The sequence below is a fragment of the Artemia sp. Qi Xiang Cuo genome, chromosome 4 (assembly GCF_049724085.1).
Source record: "Artemia sp. Qi Xiang Cuo chromosome 4, ASM4972408v1, whole genome shotgun sequence".
In the NCBI taxonomy this organism is placed as follows: domain Eukaryota; kingdom Metazoa; phylum Arthropoda; class Branchiopoda; order Anostraca; family Artemiidae; genus Artemia; species Artemia sp. Qi Xiang Cuo.
The window spans coordinates 20011047-20028335 of NC_142797.1; the positions used below are offsets into that span (position 1 = coordinate 20011047).

At 36.8% G+C, this 17289-nt stretch overlaps 1 protein-coding gene across 1 annotated transcript in view; it reads left to right on the top strand.

Annotated features, from left to right (window-relative positions):
- Nucleotides 1–633: 633 nt before the first annotated feature.
- Nucleotides 634–17289, top strand: part of LOC148952864 (tubulin alpha-1 chain-like) — a 28184-nt gene continuing 11528 nt past the window's right edge. The window contains exons 1-3 of the mRNA XM_089088132.1: nucleotides 634–792; nucleotides 7945–8102; nucleotides 15937–16058. Of these exons, the coding sequence (XP_088944258.1) occupies nucleotides 790–792; nucleotides 7945–8102; nucleotides 15937–16058 (283 nt within the window). The 5' untranslated portion in view covers nucleotides 634–789. The remainder of the gene's footprint in view (nucleotides 793–7944; nucleotides 8103–15936; nucleotides 16059–17289) is intronic.

The window sequence follows — 17289 nt, forward strand, 5'->3', positions numbered from 1 at the left end:
CGGGTGCCACCGACCCACAGTTCATATAATTATCCAGTAGGCTTATCGCATATCATTTCTGGTCTTCGTTCTCGGTGCGAACAAAAAGCTCCTCCCACTTATTTCTGCATTAGCGGGAATGCGGGTTAGTCTGTTTCCGTTTGTTTCCAACAAAGTGCATTATTCGTAATAGCGGGTTTTCACTTGTTTCCGATTAGATCACAGTCTGACTTAGTGAATTGTCTACCCATGAAAATATCTGACTTCGCTTATGTTTATATCTGCAAAAACGTTCTCCAGAGCACTCGCACCCCGGTCCGGGTTTTTATAATGGGTGAGATAGAGAATGATCATACTGGATAATTATATGAACTGTGCACCGACCCAAGGAACAACTCTGGCCCATGAGCTTCTTAATCGCCATAAAGAAACAAAACAATTCCATTTTTGGTTTCAAAAGCGAAGGTTGCCCAACCAAATCATACTAGCTTTGACAGTATGTAAGTTTTCCTCAAGGAATACATAATAAGGCCGAAGAGTAGGATAAAAATATTTATAGAAGAAATGAAGGAACGAAGACTATCGAGCAACATACGAAAATGCAGACACACCTTTACCGACGGTTGGATGCTAGCATCGAAAATGAAACATTTGATTGGCTCACCTCTTTCCGAGTCTTATCAGGGCCAATAAAAAAATAGTATTTTTAATAGGATGATAACGACAAAATTTGAATTTTCAGTGAAGTAACATTCGCCAAACTAGTAGTTCCTGTGTTGGAAATCGTTACATTCCATTAAATACAGCAAAATGGTAAGTTTTTGAGTTTTCAATTCTAAAATAGCCCCAATTTTAGAAGTAGGCCTATGCTATTTTCGTTGTGTAGGCTAATAGGCCTAGCCTGTTGATACAGTGCAGTTTGTCCCATCGTAAACTGAATAGGCTATTACTTCGACTAAACTGTAACTAGGCTAGCCTAAATCAAGTTCACAGAAAACCTAATTGTTGGTTATTTAAGGTGTTTCCAGACAAATTGCACCCCCTCCTCAATACTAGGAAAAAAAACAGTACCCAATTCAGCAAAATTATGTAAAATTAAAACCCTCACATCTTGTTACCAAAGAGGAATTGAGAAAGATTGGGTATATTAATGAATAGCTAAAAATCTAAGCTATGCATCAATATGGTTATTATTAAAAGGCCTCTTTTTTCACTCATCAATGTGCTAAGATTTTACATCTTTTGTCAGAAAACACTTGAAGTGAAATCTTTGATTTAAGATCTTAGGCTACATCTTATGTTGTTTTTATCCAAATGTCTCATCATTCTGCTCTGATCAGCAGTCATCCGAGAACAATGATGAGTATATCATCAAAGTTCTCTCATCATTAGGGCCATTCTTTTACTCATCTATGTGCTAAGATCTTACATCTTTTGACAAAGAATGCTCAAAAGTGAAATTGTAGCACTAAGATATTACATCTTATGGTATTCTCTTGCAAACATCTTTCATCATTCTGCTCTGATCAGTAGTCTGAGAACAATAGGGCTGTTTTTTCACTCATCAATGTGCTAAGATCTTAGGTCAATAGGCCTATATACCAAATCATATTATTGAGTTTCAAATAAAGTGAATACACCATTTGATGCCTTTTTCATGCTGATTACAAATATAATAAGTATTTCTGTCGGAAATGAATTTCAGCCCGCCCCCCCCCTATATAGGCTATACCTAACCCTGACTTGGCATATATAGGGGGGGGGGGGGCTGAAATTCATTTCTGATAGAAATGCTTATTACATTTGTAATCAGCATAAAAAAGGCATTGAATGGTGTATTCACTTTAGTCATAACTCAATAATATGATTTGGTATATATTGACCAGATCTTACACCTTTTGTCAGCAAACACTTAAAAGTGAAATCTTTGAACTAAGATCTTTCATCTTTTGTTGTTTTTATGCAAACATTTTTCATCATTCTGCTCTGATCAGCAGTCTGAGAACAATGGTGAGTATATCATCAAAGTTCTCTCATCATTTTTCTATATGGTGGAACAGTGGTGTTCTTCACACTTTTTTCTAACATTAGTGAGCTACAAGATCTTAGAACAAAGATGAGTTAAAAAACAATAATCTTTGCAGAAAGGCCCATTTATTTGGGCCTTTCTGCAATAAACTAATAATAACAAATTACTAGTTTATTGACTTACCTACAGGGACCTCTTTGGAAATATCAATTTTTCTATCTTGATGTATAAATCCTTTAGTGTTTAAATTTTATTAGTATCAGAAGAAAGCTGATTTTCTTCTGATTCTAGAAATGTCACCTCTATTGCTTGATATTTATTTTATAAATCACAAATATTAAATATAATCTTTCTTTTTAATTGCTTTTCAAAACAGAAACCACATTTTTAATTTATGCTGACAAATTATTGGTGAAAATTTGACCAAGAAGGTGGGGTTCTTGTTACTGCCCTCACATTGCATCATGCTGTAGCCTAATAAAAAGGGGTAGTTCAAAAACCCATTGTTATTTTTCCAGAATGCCAGAGAAAAATGGTCTTTCCCAAAAAAAGGTCTTAAACCCTACTAGGATATAGGCCTAGGTAAATTTTTACCAAATCATAGGATTGACTTACAACTAAAGTGAATATACCACTCGTTGCCTTTTTTATGCTCTTTACAAATATAATAATCATTTTTGTCAGAAATGAATTTTAGCCCAACCCTTATATGTACCAATTCAGGGTATATAATTGCACATTTGGGGGGAGGAGGTATATTTTGTTTCTGATGTAAATGGGAGGTAAGTTTAAACTTTGAACTTTGAAAAATCAAGAGAATGTAACTGTGAGAAGGTAAACCACGACGAGACACTACTGAAATATTCCAACTCTTGCATTTCAACAAAAGAAATTCAAAATCAACTTTGAAACATCAAGAGAATGTAACTGTGACAAAGTAAACCGCAACAAAACACTACAGAAATATTCCAACTCTTGCATTTCAATGAAAGAAATCCAAAATGAACTTTGAAAAATCAAGAGAATGTAACTGTGGCAAGGTAAACCACGACAAAACACTACTGAAATGTCCCAACTCTTGCATTTCAACGAAAGAAATTCAAAAGGAACTTCGAAAAAATCAATAGAATGTAACTGTGACAAGGTAAAGCACAACAAAACACTACTCTTTGAAAAATTAAGAGAATGTAACTGTGACAAGGTAAACCATGACAAGACTACTGAAATATTCCAACTCTTGCATTTCAACAAAAGAAATTCAAGATGAACTTTGAAAAATCAAGAGAATGTAACTGTGACAAGGTAAACCACAACAAAATACTACTGAAATATTCCAACTCTTGCATTTCACAAAAGAAAATCAAAAAGAACTGAAAAATCAAGAGAATGTAACTGTGACAAGGTAAACCACGACAAAAACACTACTTAAATATTCCAACTCTTGCATTTCAATGAAAGAAATCTAAAATGAACTTTGAAAAATCAAGAGAATGTAACTGTGCGAAGGTAAACCACGACAAGACACTACTGAAATCTTCCAACTCTTGAATTTCAACGAAAGAAATTCAAAATGAACTTTGAAAAATCAAGAGAGTGTAGCTGTGACAAGGTAAAGCACAACAAATCACTACTGAAATATTCCAACTCTTGCATTTCAATGAAAGAAATCCTAAATGCACTTTGAAAAATTAACAGAATGTAACTGTGACAAGGTAAACCACGACAAGACACTACTGAAATATTCCAACTCTTGCATTTCAACGAAAGAAATTCAAAAAGAACTTTGAAAAAATCAATAGAATGTAACTGTGATAAGGTAAAGCACAACAAAACGCTACTTAAATATTCCAACTCTTGCATTTCACAAAAGAAATCCAAAATGAACTTTTAAAAATCAAGAGAATGTAACTGTGACATGGTAAAGCACAACAATACACTACTGAAATATTCCAACTCTTGCATTTCAACGAAAGAAATTCAATATGAACTTTGAAAAATCAAGAGAATGTAACTGTGACTGTGTAAGACCTGAAAATTACAAACAAAACCATTGTGTGTCTGATCCAGATCCTGTAGCCTTGTTTTATGGGCTTCATAGGCATATACTGTTTGAAAGCAATGCGTCCGTTGAATTTGACCATACTTTCGTTGACGGCCTGCTCTTTGGTAGGCTTGTAAGTCCTTAGAAAGCTTGAGCGTAGTTTGTTAATCAAAGGTCTGATCTTGTAGAGCTTGTTGTAGTTGTCACTTCTTTTCCAGGGTAAGATTAAATTGTCATTGAGATGAATATGGGCAAGAATCCAGGCTGAAACAGCTTATATTCATCAGCCCAGGGATTCATCTTGACTTGACCAGAAAAAATCTCGAAGAAGATGGTAGGCCCTACTGTCTTGACACCCATAAGAATATTTATTGCTTAAAACACTTTCATCTCGAGTAGTTGGGGGAATGAAACAGCTTTCTGGGTGCATATAAGTTCGTTTGAAATACAATGTGATCAATCAGATTAAGATCTAACAGCTCAAGGAAAAAATCAACTGGATTATGTAAAGCTTCTATCCCAATGGGCCCTGTGGACTCGGCGAAGGGCTTGACATCTTTGACTTCAAATGTCTTATTTCACTTCTTCACTATGACTCCAAGGGGAAAAGAATCATCGTCGTTACTTGCTTCTGGCTCGTTGTTCACTTCCGTTACTTCGTCCACTTGATTATCGGTTTCATCGTCACTTGATGATAGCTCTCCAGCCAGTAAGTGGCTCAGTAATTCAGCATTTGAAACTGGAAGGTCTGGCAGCCAATCATCAGCATCATCCTCTGATGATATGTCAATTTCAGATTCTGGATCTGAAGGTATGTCATCAAATAAATTTGAGATATCCTGTGTCCGCAAAGGACGGCGTGCCATAATGATTTAGCTGAAAAAGAGCAAGTTTAGTTTGAGATTTTATATGCTAAACCCAGTTTTGTGGAAATTGCCTGATTTTTTTTTTTTTTTTTGAGCTACCGAAGTGGTCTCAAAAGCTCAAGCCACTCCAAAAAAAACAAACAAGCAAGAAACCACTTTTTAGCATTTGTTGCAAGGTGGTCATCAGGGATGACCAACCTCATGACCAATATATCCTTATCGTTCTTCATATCTGAAACTGTGGTGTTACTAACTCTTACTGTACTATCAAGTATTTTGAACTTTTTTTTTCTTAAAAAACAGCACGTGGTCCCATCGAAATACTGAGCTATGCCTCACTATGTGTCAATAAGGCTGCTCAAAATATTCCCCTTCAGATACCGTTGCTAGGCATATGCTAGACCAGTGGTTTCTTATTTTAACCTCCTACGGTTCATTGGAAAAAAAATATGAAAAGGTGGTTTCACTGAGGAACCGCTTCGTCGGAAAGGGTTAAGGCTAAAAAATGCAAATCATGCGCATTTGAAATGGTTTTTTCCAGGGACGTTTGTTGTTCGATGAAAAAAAGCTGTTTTTACTGTGCCCACTTTTTCTGAAAAAGCCATAATGAAGACAGGGCTTTAGAAATCACATACTGACTAGCAGAAGCTACAAGGCTTCAAAAGAGTCCGTGGAAAAATACGGGAAATGTCCACAAGGTTGCTGCAAGGTGATATCTCCCTTGTTATTGCATAAAAGTGTTTCTGACCCTTATTTTAATGTCTTATTCAACTATAGGGATTTGCTTCATAATGCAGTGGTTTATAGTTAAGGAGGGTTGGTAGATCTATGTGTAGGGAGGGCAAGGGGTTACCCCTAAGTGGCAAGGGGTTTGGGCCAAGCCGTAATTTGCTATGGGGCAGAGGTGGCGACTGCCCCTCCCCCCAGCTGAAGTTTAGCTTCTCCAAAAATGTTGTCAAAACTAAGATAAGCCTGATAATTCAAGCTTCCACACGAGCGTACTTTTATTATTACTATATGGCTCGTTTTTCAGTTTTCTCTGTCATTCACTTGATTTGCAAAAAATTGGCTCCAACTTTGACCCCCCCCCCCCACAGGATTCTGGCAAAATTATGCCATTCGTTGGGGTATAGATTTGGTCATCTACTAAGAATGTCGTTGCAAACCATGAACTGGATGAGCTCTATTCCCTTTTGAATCAAAATGCTTGACAAAATACCTTCCCAGGACATACTTTAAAAAATAAGTGCATCACATTTACAAAAACAGTGAAATTGTTTTAAAAATAATCACAAGGGACAAAATCGTGATTAAATAATAAAAAAAAAAACTTAGCGGGAATCGAACGCAAGAAACTCTATTTGAAGTTCAATGCTGTACTAACAGAACCCCGCCTCTAATAATATAATTTGATACATTGGTGTACCTTAATTGTGCAGCTTATTGAGGGGGCTTTGAGGAAGAACATACGGGAGGTGTTTTTGCAAACCTCCAGTTATGGATTTTGGACTATAATTATTACAATGATATCGTTTTATACTTGCGAGCTTTTCTACTTAAGAAGTGACAGCAAAAGTGTTGTTTTTAGTGTTATATAAAACTTACGGATGGTAGAATTGATAAAACATCATGTAGACATGAGCAAAAGCTGTCAAATGAGCCATTATACGTCACCCTAAAAAGTTCCCGGTAGCCCACCAGTTTCAGCTTTTCCACTTGAGACATGGTACCATAAATGTCGTTTTTAGTACCATTTGGATTTGGTTGATGGTGGAATTTGTAGAAAGGACGTAAATATGATCGGTATCTTTTATGTGATCTATCAAAAATCAGTCGAAGATGTTCGGGTAGCTTGCCAGTCCCACCCATTGAGAAATGGCACGAAGTGCCATTTTTAGTGCCACAGGGTACTTGCAGATGGCGAAATATATATAAAAGCACGTAGATAGGAAAAAAGCTTTTGAATGGTTCAATAAACACCTCTATTATTTTCTGGTGAACTGCTAACACTAAAAAAAAACAAAAAAAAAAAAAACGGGAGACGAGATCAGTCCTACACATGCAAAAGTGATTTTCCTTGTTGTCCAAGCTGGGGGACTGTTATTTCCCTTTAATAGGTTTTCGATTATGGTAATTCCAATGGTACACTTATGACGAGCCGAGATAAGTGTCAGATGCCATTTTTTCTACTATAGCAGTTTTTTTTAGACCCGTTTTTGACTTTTGGTTACTATGAGCTGTGGTTCGCTCTTGGCTAGGTATGGTTGCAGCTACTGCTGCAACATGATTTCCAGGAACATACAGGCCACAGGCTATCCTAGATTTGAGACTTTGGGTCTATTCAGAAAATTTTCATTCACATAATGGCCTAGGCTAATTCTGAGTTGGAAAGCTTCTTTTACTATAGGCTATGTCTTGAAGTGTAGGCAAGTCTGAAATACCATCCCCCCCAGAGGGGTGATGGTGTTGTACCTGGTTTGAACCCCCTCCCCTGAAATATTCTAAAAATGCAGGTAAAAATCATTAGAGATTGTTAGACAAATTCTGCAGGAGGTAGAACCCTTCTTCAATCTGCTGGTAATCCTCCCCCTGAACTAAATTTTTTTGGTACCCCTTTTTTTGGGGGGGGGGGTGTCCTAAAACCGCTGTAGAGATAACATTTCTCTACAGTGTCTGAAAAAAATGAAAAGAAAGCTGGGCCCTTCAAGTTGCCCCGAAAATGAACAATTTGTATTATGTGTCGAGTCAAGTTGTACGAAAATTACTTTTGGGAAGGTTAGAGAGGATCTATCTCTTGAAGAGATTTAGGGATAGTTAAAAGTACGGCAGCTCCTTCAGGCCTTATATGAACTTTCCATTTTTAAGAAAAAAGGGGTGATGGAAAGTACATGAAGAGGTATCCCGGGGCATAAACCTAAAAACCCTTCATAGAGACAGTCGAAATTTAGATAATAATCCTTTCGGCCTAACCCACAGCTATGGCTCTTTTTGTTTTCTTTATGGATAACTGAAAATGGCCTTTTTTGTAGCGCGAATGCATCTCTGTTCATGTTGGCCAAGCCGGTGTCCAAATTGGTAATGCTTGCTGGGAGCTCTACTGTCTTGAGCATGGAATCCAGCCTGATGGACAAATGCCATCGGACAAATCGATTGGTGGAGGAGATGACTCGTTTAACACCTTCTTCAGGTAATTTTCTGGCTTTTTTGAGGGTTCGTCCAAAAAACGATTATTCAAGTATCATGTCCAGTGTTCAGAATCCCGGGCAAAATCCTGAACAGTGGGAGGTCGTAAGGAAAAATAGCTTATTTTAGTTTTTCGTGAATGGGAGGGGGGCTTGGCGCATTTTTATACCCAGAATACTTTTGCTTTTTTCACAAGGGAAGGCTATTCCATGCCATGAATTAGTTTATATTTTATTTCATAATTAGTTTAATTTGTCGTCTTTTTGAAGGTCCAAATCTATAGTACGCGATGACTCCTTCGGCACTTTTTTCAGGTAACTCGAAGCTTCTTTTTTTTAAACGGCATTTCTGTTCCTAAAAAAAGGCACATGCACTCAATTTCCCAAAAAATGAGAATTCCTTTTTTAGTATTTATCTCTTATACCCTTCGTTCTCTGATCTGACAGAACCGGTTTCTTTCTGTATTTGTAGTCAGTGATAAACAGCTTAGCGTGAGAGTGAGTGTATATATTTTACCGTGTGCAGCCTTATTGCAATCAGATAATGGTGAAGAATTCTGTATTCAAGTGGCATAGCCTAATATAATCAAGTTTGCCTAGCGAACAAATGGCAAATATCGAAACCGAAGAGCGACCGAAAGAAATTGCCATTGCTTTTGAAACCGAAGATCAGCTTGAAGAAATAAGTAATACATCTGAAAAAGACTAAGCGGTGTTCTTACCGAAAACCATATTCCAAAGAAAAATTTTGAAGAGGACTTGCAAATTACCACGTTTTCGCATCAAGTTCTGGCTGAAAATCGCGACTTAATTTCTATGGTAGGGGGGGGCAGCGAAAGGAAATCTTCCGCTGCAATCAACAAAAACAATTTCCTCCTGCTCAAATTGGTGATACTGTAGGAATGCAAGTCACTGACACCTTGGTCTTACGGATAACCTAAATGTTTTACCGGTTGTTGGAATAGAAGACTCCGACTTCTATAAACTTGCAAATGCAAATAGTACCCTCAAGCAGATCTGCAAGCGTAATGAGTGGTACTTGACTATAATCCAGTAAACACGCGATAAGTGAAGTTTCGTTAATGCTAATGAAATACAACAAAATAGGATGAAAATTTAATAGTTTAGGAACATAATTGGGCTATATATTTGCACATTAGGGGGGGAGGGGTAAATCATCGCATATATTAAATACGCAACCTAACCTAGGTACCTGTTTTGCCCCCTTCAACCTCAAAAAACTAAAGTTTGAACATTTCTCACGGAGTGAGCAATACCTCACAAGGCAGCGGAAACCTGTTTTTCATTGAGATTTCAATAGATTCTAGATTCGGTTCTTCGCGTGTTTACTGGATTCTCAACAAGTTCCTAATCAGTTTGTAATTTGTAAAGAAAAAGAAAAGTTACTTTCTATGGACGAGATTTGATTTTCAAGAAATTTCGCTTAGAGAAGCAGCTGTAGCTAATTCGAGAAGTAGTTGGCAAGGCTATACAAGCAAATGCAGTTGTTAAAACAGGGGCCTTTTGTGTAATTCAAAAGTGTCGCAATAGTTTTAGTTGTCCTATTAAATAAGATATTGCAATCAGATAATTATAGAGGATTCAGTAATCAAGTCATATTTGAAGTTTGCGCTATGTTAAATTTGTGTTGCTATTATTTTCTTTTCTCATTAAAAATGTACTGTGTTTTACGTTCTTAGTCATTCCTCCAAGAAAGAGTGGTGAAAAATGCATCGCGACTAGATTATGGAGAAGAAAATATAAATCTCAGAAATGTTCAACCTTCACCGGGCGAATGTTGACATCGAACAGATGGAATATTTCACTAGGACTATCCTAACTTCACTTATGAGACAAAGAAAAGGTATAAAATGGAAGCCATTTTGAAATTTTCCGTTGAGAATGTTGGTATTGATTTTCAAGCTCGTCTGTCTCGCAACGGGACATAGCTCCGGGGATGGAATTGATTTCCTGTTTGCATCATAAAGAACTTCGGTTTTGAGTATTCCGTTGAACAAAGCCCCTACGCTTTTGGATAAAAGCAATGAACGCCAACACTGAAGTTTTATGAAAGAGAAAATTGTTATTGTCATGAGTAGACCCCGGCGCCACCCCGATGAGGGAAGGCCGGTGGTGGCGGGGCCAAGAATAGCATTGGCGGCGTTCCGCCGGTAAGATGTCGGTGGCGCGCCGCCGGCGCGATCAATGTTTGACCGCCAACAAATATGTTTTCATCAGTCTCAAATCCCAGCTTGAATTTACAACAAATTCGGGCCTATTCATGAGTTAAAAACTTCGCAAGTCACCGGTCTTATTCGTTATTCATCAAGAGTAGCACAAGTCTGGTAGAAACGAAATGGCTTTGGCGTTTCAGAACCCTTCCATAATAGTTGAAATAATACATTCGCCGTGGCATTCAATAAGATCCAAGAAATCTAATTAAAAGGGAGCACAAACAAAAGCCAAATTAGGCCAGTAGCCAATGAGAAACCCAAAAATACCCAAGGCAATGAACAAGTCCCAATGGGGCCTTGCGTCTATCAAAATATTTATATGGTCTCAGGGAATTTCATATCATTTTCTTCCGTCTCCAATTAAAAAAAAATAATTAACTTTTTGGCATCCCTGCTTTCAATTAAAAAAATAAAGGTATTATCATTTAAAAAAGATAGTCCCCTACCCCCCCCCCTCTCTGGATGCCGCCATGATAGGATACCCTCTATGCTTTAAGTTATGAAAATGAATAACTTTTGGCATCCCTGCCTTCAATAAAAAAAAATCGAGGTATTTTCATTTAAAAATTAAAGCCCCCTACCCGTCCCCTCTTTGGTTACTGCCTTGATAGGATACTGTCTCTGCTTTAAATAAAAAAAATAACTTTTTGCCATCCCTGCTTACAATAAAAAAAATTAAAGGTATTATCATTTAAATATGACAATTCCCGACCCCCCTCCCCGCTGGATATCACTTTGATAGGATGTCGTCTCTGCTTTAAAATGAAAAAAAAATAACTTTTCGGCATCCCTGCTTTCAATAAAAGGAAGTCGAGGTATTATCATTTAAAAATTATAAAGCTCGAACAACAAAAATGTCGAAATTATTCAGGAATACCTCAAATTACTGGAAAACTGAGTCATAGATTCGCCGTGGCATTCAACAAGATCTAAGGAATCTAATTAAAAGAGAACATACACAAAGGCTAAATTAGGCCAGTAGCCTATGAGAAAGCCTATGAAAAAATTTCAGAAAGGTTGTGTTTTCTTTAATCTATAAGGCGTTCAATATTTGTGTATTAAACATTAAGATAATGTATCTAAAATGGCAAAAGAAAGCAAAATTCTGCAAACTTACGATTCAGCTGTCGCAACGTTGAACTTAAAAATAAAATTCTTAACTACAAAAGATGTAAGAATCTTATAGCAATTGGGAAACTGCATTCGATATGGTTTAATCTCATTTCTTAAAGACAATACTTTTGTCAACAAATGAAGAACCGTGTACATTGCAATTGTATCAGTCTGGTTTTTATGTAAAGTAACACAAAAGACGAAAATTAACGAACAAGAGAGTTGTGAAGAATTATGGTTTGCAAAGTAATATTTAGCAGGGATAGTCACTACTGATAAATCACTATGGGTGGCACCGTGATTGGGCGATTTCGGGGAACCATTTTTTTTTCGGGGTGACAATGGATCTTCGGGGAAATCCCCGAAAATTTATAGTGCGAGCCCTGCTTGATTTCTAATCAGGAAAATCGAAATACTTAACCACACGAGAAAAGAAAAGCTCCGACTTTGCGGTTGACCCATTAAAGAATTGCCGAAAATTAATTCAGTCAGTCGAATGCCGCCGCCTCTGCCGGTGGCGTTGCGACACTTCGGCGGCGGTCAAACTGGCCTCTTGTTGGCGGCGTTCGGTTGATGCGCCGGCGTGGCGCCGGGGTCTAGTCATGAGTATTATTTCAAAGATTTTTTTTTTATTTAAGGAAAATCAAATTGGTAATTGATTTGAATAGCAGTCGAAATTTTACTTACGAAGATCCACATGATCTTCGCATAAAGAGCGCATGGATTTTATTTTCGGTTACATTGGAGGAAGAGGATATAATGACATTAAACGAATTCATAGATGTGCCAGGACTGTAGCAAAGCTACATCATTACGCGAGGGGAGTTAGAAAGATAATTTCTTAAACCACATCGACCTACCATAATGTAAAAGAAGGAAACGATCAAAAATGGGGTTTTTGAGGCCAAATTAGAATATTAAATAGACAAACAAAGCGAATATTTCGAGAGGACTACCACCTCCCTTCTTCATTGCGAAACGAAATAATATATTCAAGGAACGTACCAAAGAAAAAAACAACAAAACAAACGCGGAAAGTCAATATGAAAAAAGCAAAACATTAAAAAATGAAAAAAAATTCAATAAAGGCCAAAAATTATAAAAATTAAAACCAACCTAACAACCATAAAGCGAGTCATTCGTCAACATCCTCGATTTGCAGAAAATCCAAAAAATTTTGAACTGCCATCGACGGATAGTAGACTAGCGAACAACTGAGAAATAAAAGAAAACATTCATTCGCTCAAAACTAAACGAATCAGCAATTAAATGAGTTGGATAGCTATGTCATCTGATTTTAACAAAGAAGAGATGTGGTTGCCCTATCGAAATATTCGCTTTGTTTGTCTATTTTGCACTCCCGTTTGGGGAGTTTGGGTTACGGGCCCCCAGGAATTTAATTTAATTTCTGGGTACTTTTTAATCAAATTGTCAAATGAACACAGTTTTTACAATATTCCTCTCTCAAAAGGCATTCTAATCTCTCCCTTCGAAAAGTATACCCTGGGTATATGCCTGAGTGTATGTCATTTTGGTCAGCAAAAATAACGGTATAGTTCTTTTGCATGACTATTTTTAACGGAAACACTTAACATTCTGAAAACTGCTTAAATCATTCTAAAATACTTCTATCATTCCTTAAGGTGGCTTTGCTTCCCTTTAGCGCTTCCCCTCCCTGACTAAGGAACAAACATATAGTCCAAAATATATATTCGTTGCATTTTCAATTGCGTAACTTCTTCATATCAAACTTTTCGCGGTAACAAACTGTAAGTAAGGAGGGACCCGGCTCAATAGTAACCGAAACTCAAGACAACGGGATTTTGATATCAATAGATACATCAAAAGAATCAGATTTTAAAGCTGATTTCAAATATATAAGTTTCATCAAGTTTAGTCCCATCAAAAGTTAAGCGCCTGAGAAAATTTGGCTGATTTTCGAAAAAAGGGGGAAAGAACCCCTAAAGGTATAGAACCTTAATGAAAATCACACCATCATATTCAGCGTATCAGAAAACCCTACCGCAAAGGTTTCAAGCTCCTATCGACAAAAATGTGGAATTTGCAGTTTTTGCCAGAAGAAAGATCACGGATGCGTGTTTATTTTTCTATTTTATTTATTTTTTTTTTTTCCAGGGGTGATCGTATTCACCCAGTGGTCCTAGAATATCGTGGAGAGGCTCATTGGAACAGAAATTACCGTTTTTAGTGCCCATATTAAGTGACCAAAATATGGATGGCAGCAAGGCCCCCTCCCACGCTCACTTTTTTCCCAAAGTCATTTGATCAAAATTTTGAGATAGCCATTTTGTTCAGCATGGTCGAAAATATTATAAATATGTCTTAGGATGGCTTAATCCCCCGAAGTCCTCGGGTGGAGGGTTGAAAGCTATGAACTTTACCCAATGTTAACATATAGTATTGGTTATTGGGAAGTATGCATACGTTTTCAGGTGTTATTTTTTCTGGTAGTGGGGGTACGGGGTGGGTCGGGGGTTGTATGGAAGATCTTTCCAAGAAGGAAGTTTTCATGGGGGAAGGGGCATTGCTATGAAGGGGACGCCGGATTTCCAAGCATTATTTAAAAAAATATCAGAAATTAAATAAAAAAAACAAGTTTTTCAGCTGACAATAAGCAGCAACATCAAAACTTAAAACGAACAGAAAATATTACGTATATGATTGGGTTCACCCTCTAGTCAATACCTCGCTCTGTAAGCCAAAGACGTTTTAGTACTTTTATAAGAGCTATTTATTCTAATTAACGGCCTTTGTGATTAAGTGATCATTTTTTAAAAAATTGGAACAAAATTCGAACTTTAGCTTAAAGAGCAAGGTATTGACAAGGGAGAGAACCCCCTAATATACGTATTAAAAATATATGAACATAGAAGTTCGTTCCGTAAATTAATTCGTAAGTTAAGTATATATATTACTAATAAAAACGTTCGTAAATAAAATTAAACAAGTTTCGAGAAAGCCATTTAAACCAAATAAAAGTAAAATTAATATTCAAATTTTGTTTTGATTATTCGTGTACGGTGAGCCAAAATCAAAACCTGCATTAATTAAAAAACGTTCAAAAACTAAACAAAAAAAAAGTTTTTTTAACTGAATGCAAGGAACGACGTGAAAACTAAAAACGAGCAGAAATTATTCCGTATATGAAAGGGGCTGTCCCCTCCTCAACTCCTCGCTCTTTACGCTGTTTGACTTTCTCACAAATCTATTTTTTTAAAATAAAAAACTTTAACTTAAAGAGTGAGAGGTTGAGGAGGGGACAGCCCCTTTCATATACGGAATAATTTCTGTTCATTTTAAGTTTTAACGTCGTTCCTTACTTTCAGTTAGAAAAAAACCTTGTTTTTTTTTTTATTTAATTGCTTAAAAGGCAAATATTAGATCAGCACTGGGAAGAAAGGTGCGCGCTATTGAAAATTAAATAAAAAAAACAAGTTTTTTAACTGAAAGTAAGGAGCGACATTAAAACTTAAAACGAACTGAATTTATTCCCTATATGAAAGGGGCTGTCCCCTCCTCAACGCCTCACTCTTTACGCTAAAGTTTCTTATTGTTTTAAAAAATAAAGTCGTAAGACAAAGTCAAACATTGGCGTTTAGAGCGAGGTGTTGAGGAGGGGACAGCCCCTTTCATATACAGATTAATTTCTGATCGTTTAAAGTTTTAATGTCGCTCCTTACTTTTAGTTAAAAAAAAACTTGTTTTTTAATTTAATTTCTGAACGGTTTTGAATTAATGCAGCTTTTATTTTGGCTCACCGTACATGAATAATTAACGCGAATTTCGTATATTAATTTTCTTTTTCTTTTTTTGCTAAATGGCTTTCTCGAATTTTTGTTCTGACGTAACTTACGAATTAACTTACGTAACGAATTTCTATATTTGTATGTTTTTATTACGTGTATTAGGAAGTTCGCTCCCTATTCAATACCTCGCTTTTTACGCTAAAGTTTGAATTTTGTTCGAATCACAAACCCCTGAATCACAAAGGCCGGTTAATTAGAATAGATAGCTCTTTTGAAAATAATAACAAAAACTTTAGCGTAAAGAGCGAGGTATTGACTAGGGGGCGAACCCCCTCATGTACGTAATCATTTCTGTTCGTTTTAAGAAAAGAATTTCTTTCAGACTTCAAAACAAAAAAAAGCATTTTAAGGGGGGAATCACTTTTTCAATGAAACTGACAAGAAAAAGAAGGCCACTTGCCCCCCCCCCCCCTTCGCAATTTATGCATTTAAGTGGTTTTGGCTACGAATTGATTTAGCCGACTAATTGCAATAATTAATTGGAGTTTAAAAATTTCATAGTCCTTACAGGGTTATATCGTTTAATTTTGCAACCTTCTCACATAAAAAGTATTGAATTACTGGTTATAAGCTAACGTTTAGACATGCAAACATGGTGTTGTTTGAAAAACTTATGACTCATATCCTAAATGCATATATTTTCATTGACCTTTGTTCCTATTTAGCGAAACTGGCAGTGGCAAACATGTCCCACGTGCTGTTTTCGTCGATTTGGAGCCCACTGTTGTCGATGAAGTGAGATCTGGCACTTACCGTCAACTTTTCCACCCAGAGCAGTTGATCACTGGTATGTTTCTTGATATTCCTGTATTTTTTATTTTGTTAATTTTTTTTTCCTTTAGTTTTAAGTCGAAAGTATCCGCGGAGTAAAGAAAAATTATTTTCCCTTCTCCTTGGGTAGACAAAATAGGTCCAACATTTAGATATCGGAAATAAAAAATGTTATCTGGAAAAAGACCTTTCTATTTATGCCCCACCCCTATCAAAATAAATTTGGGGATGCGAGGATAAACTATTTTGCCAATTAGTATTGCCGCGATTCGTTTTAAATAATTTTTTCTTCTTTAACTGTACCTTAAATCAGAGATGTTAGGTTTCCCTGTGCCCTATTACTGCTGATAGTACTATATTCATTTACTGTCTTAGACCAGTTTGGAATTTTCCAATATACACATTACCCTTCCCAGACTCACAATTTTGAAAATTCAAGGGGGGGGGGGGTGGATATCTTATCATTTTATAAATGTAAATGCTGGCATGCAATTGCAACTGCAAAGGGTTTGTTGGTTTCAAATTTCTCCTGGGTACACTGTAGTCAATTTTGACCTTCCCCCCCCCCCCCCACATCTCTATATTAAGACATGTGCATATTGATAATTTAAGCGTAGACTATTGAAACTATTTTAGATCTTGAAGCTAAAAGCTTACATTTACACTGTCCCGCTGATCCTCGGCTTTGAGAACAGCTTAGCAAATGAGAAGGAATCATAATAAAAGTTCAGATACGACCTATGGGCATGACACTGACGATATTGAATTATATTATGGCTGGCTGGAAAAATTTCTCAAGAGGTTATTAGCTGGTAAATGCTATTGTATAGGCGGGGGAAGGGGGGTTCAGGCTTATTTTCTAGACGAGTTGTACATTTTTTTTGGACGCAACATGTTGGTATCTTAGGTATATGTAACACCAGTGATAGGGGGGGGGGGTGCCATTATTACTGCTACGGACTACTTCTACTAGGGGGGAATGAATGTGACTACCACCACTACTGAATTAGTCGCGGTTGTCTGTTTTTGTAGTCTATGCTTGGAAATAAAAGCCAATTTCCTAGGGTGGGGTGGGGTAGTAAACGTTTTCTTTTTTGCTTTGGGATTTTGTCTTGGGGGGTGGGGGGTAACAGTATACAATGTATTAACGCACCTGTTTTTCAGCGCAGGGAGTAGTTAGGCTCATAATCTTGATATTCTCTCCCCCTTCATTTCTCCCTGTTTCGAAGCTATGAAAAAAGTAATGT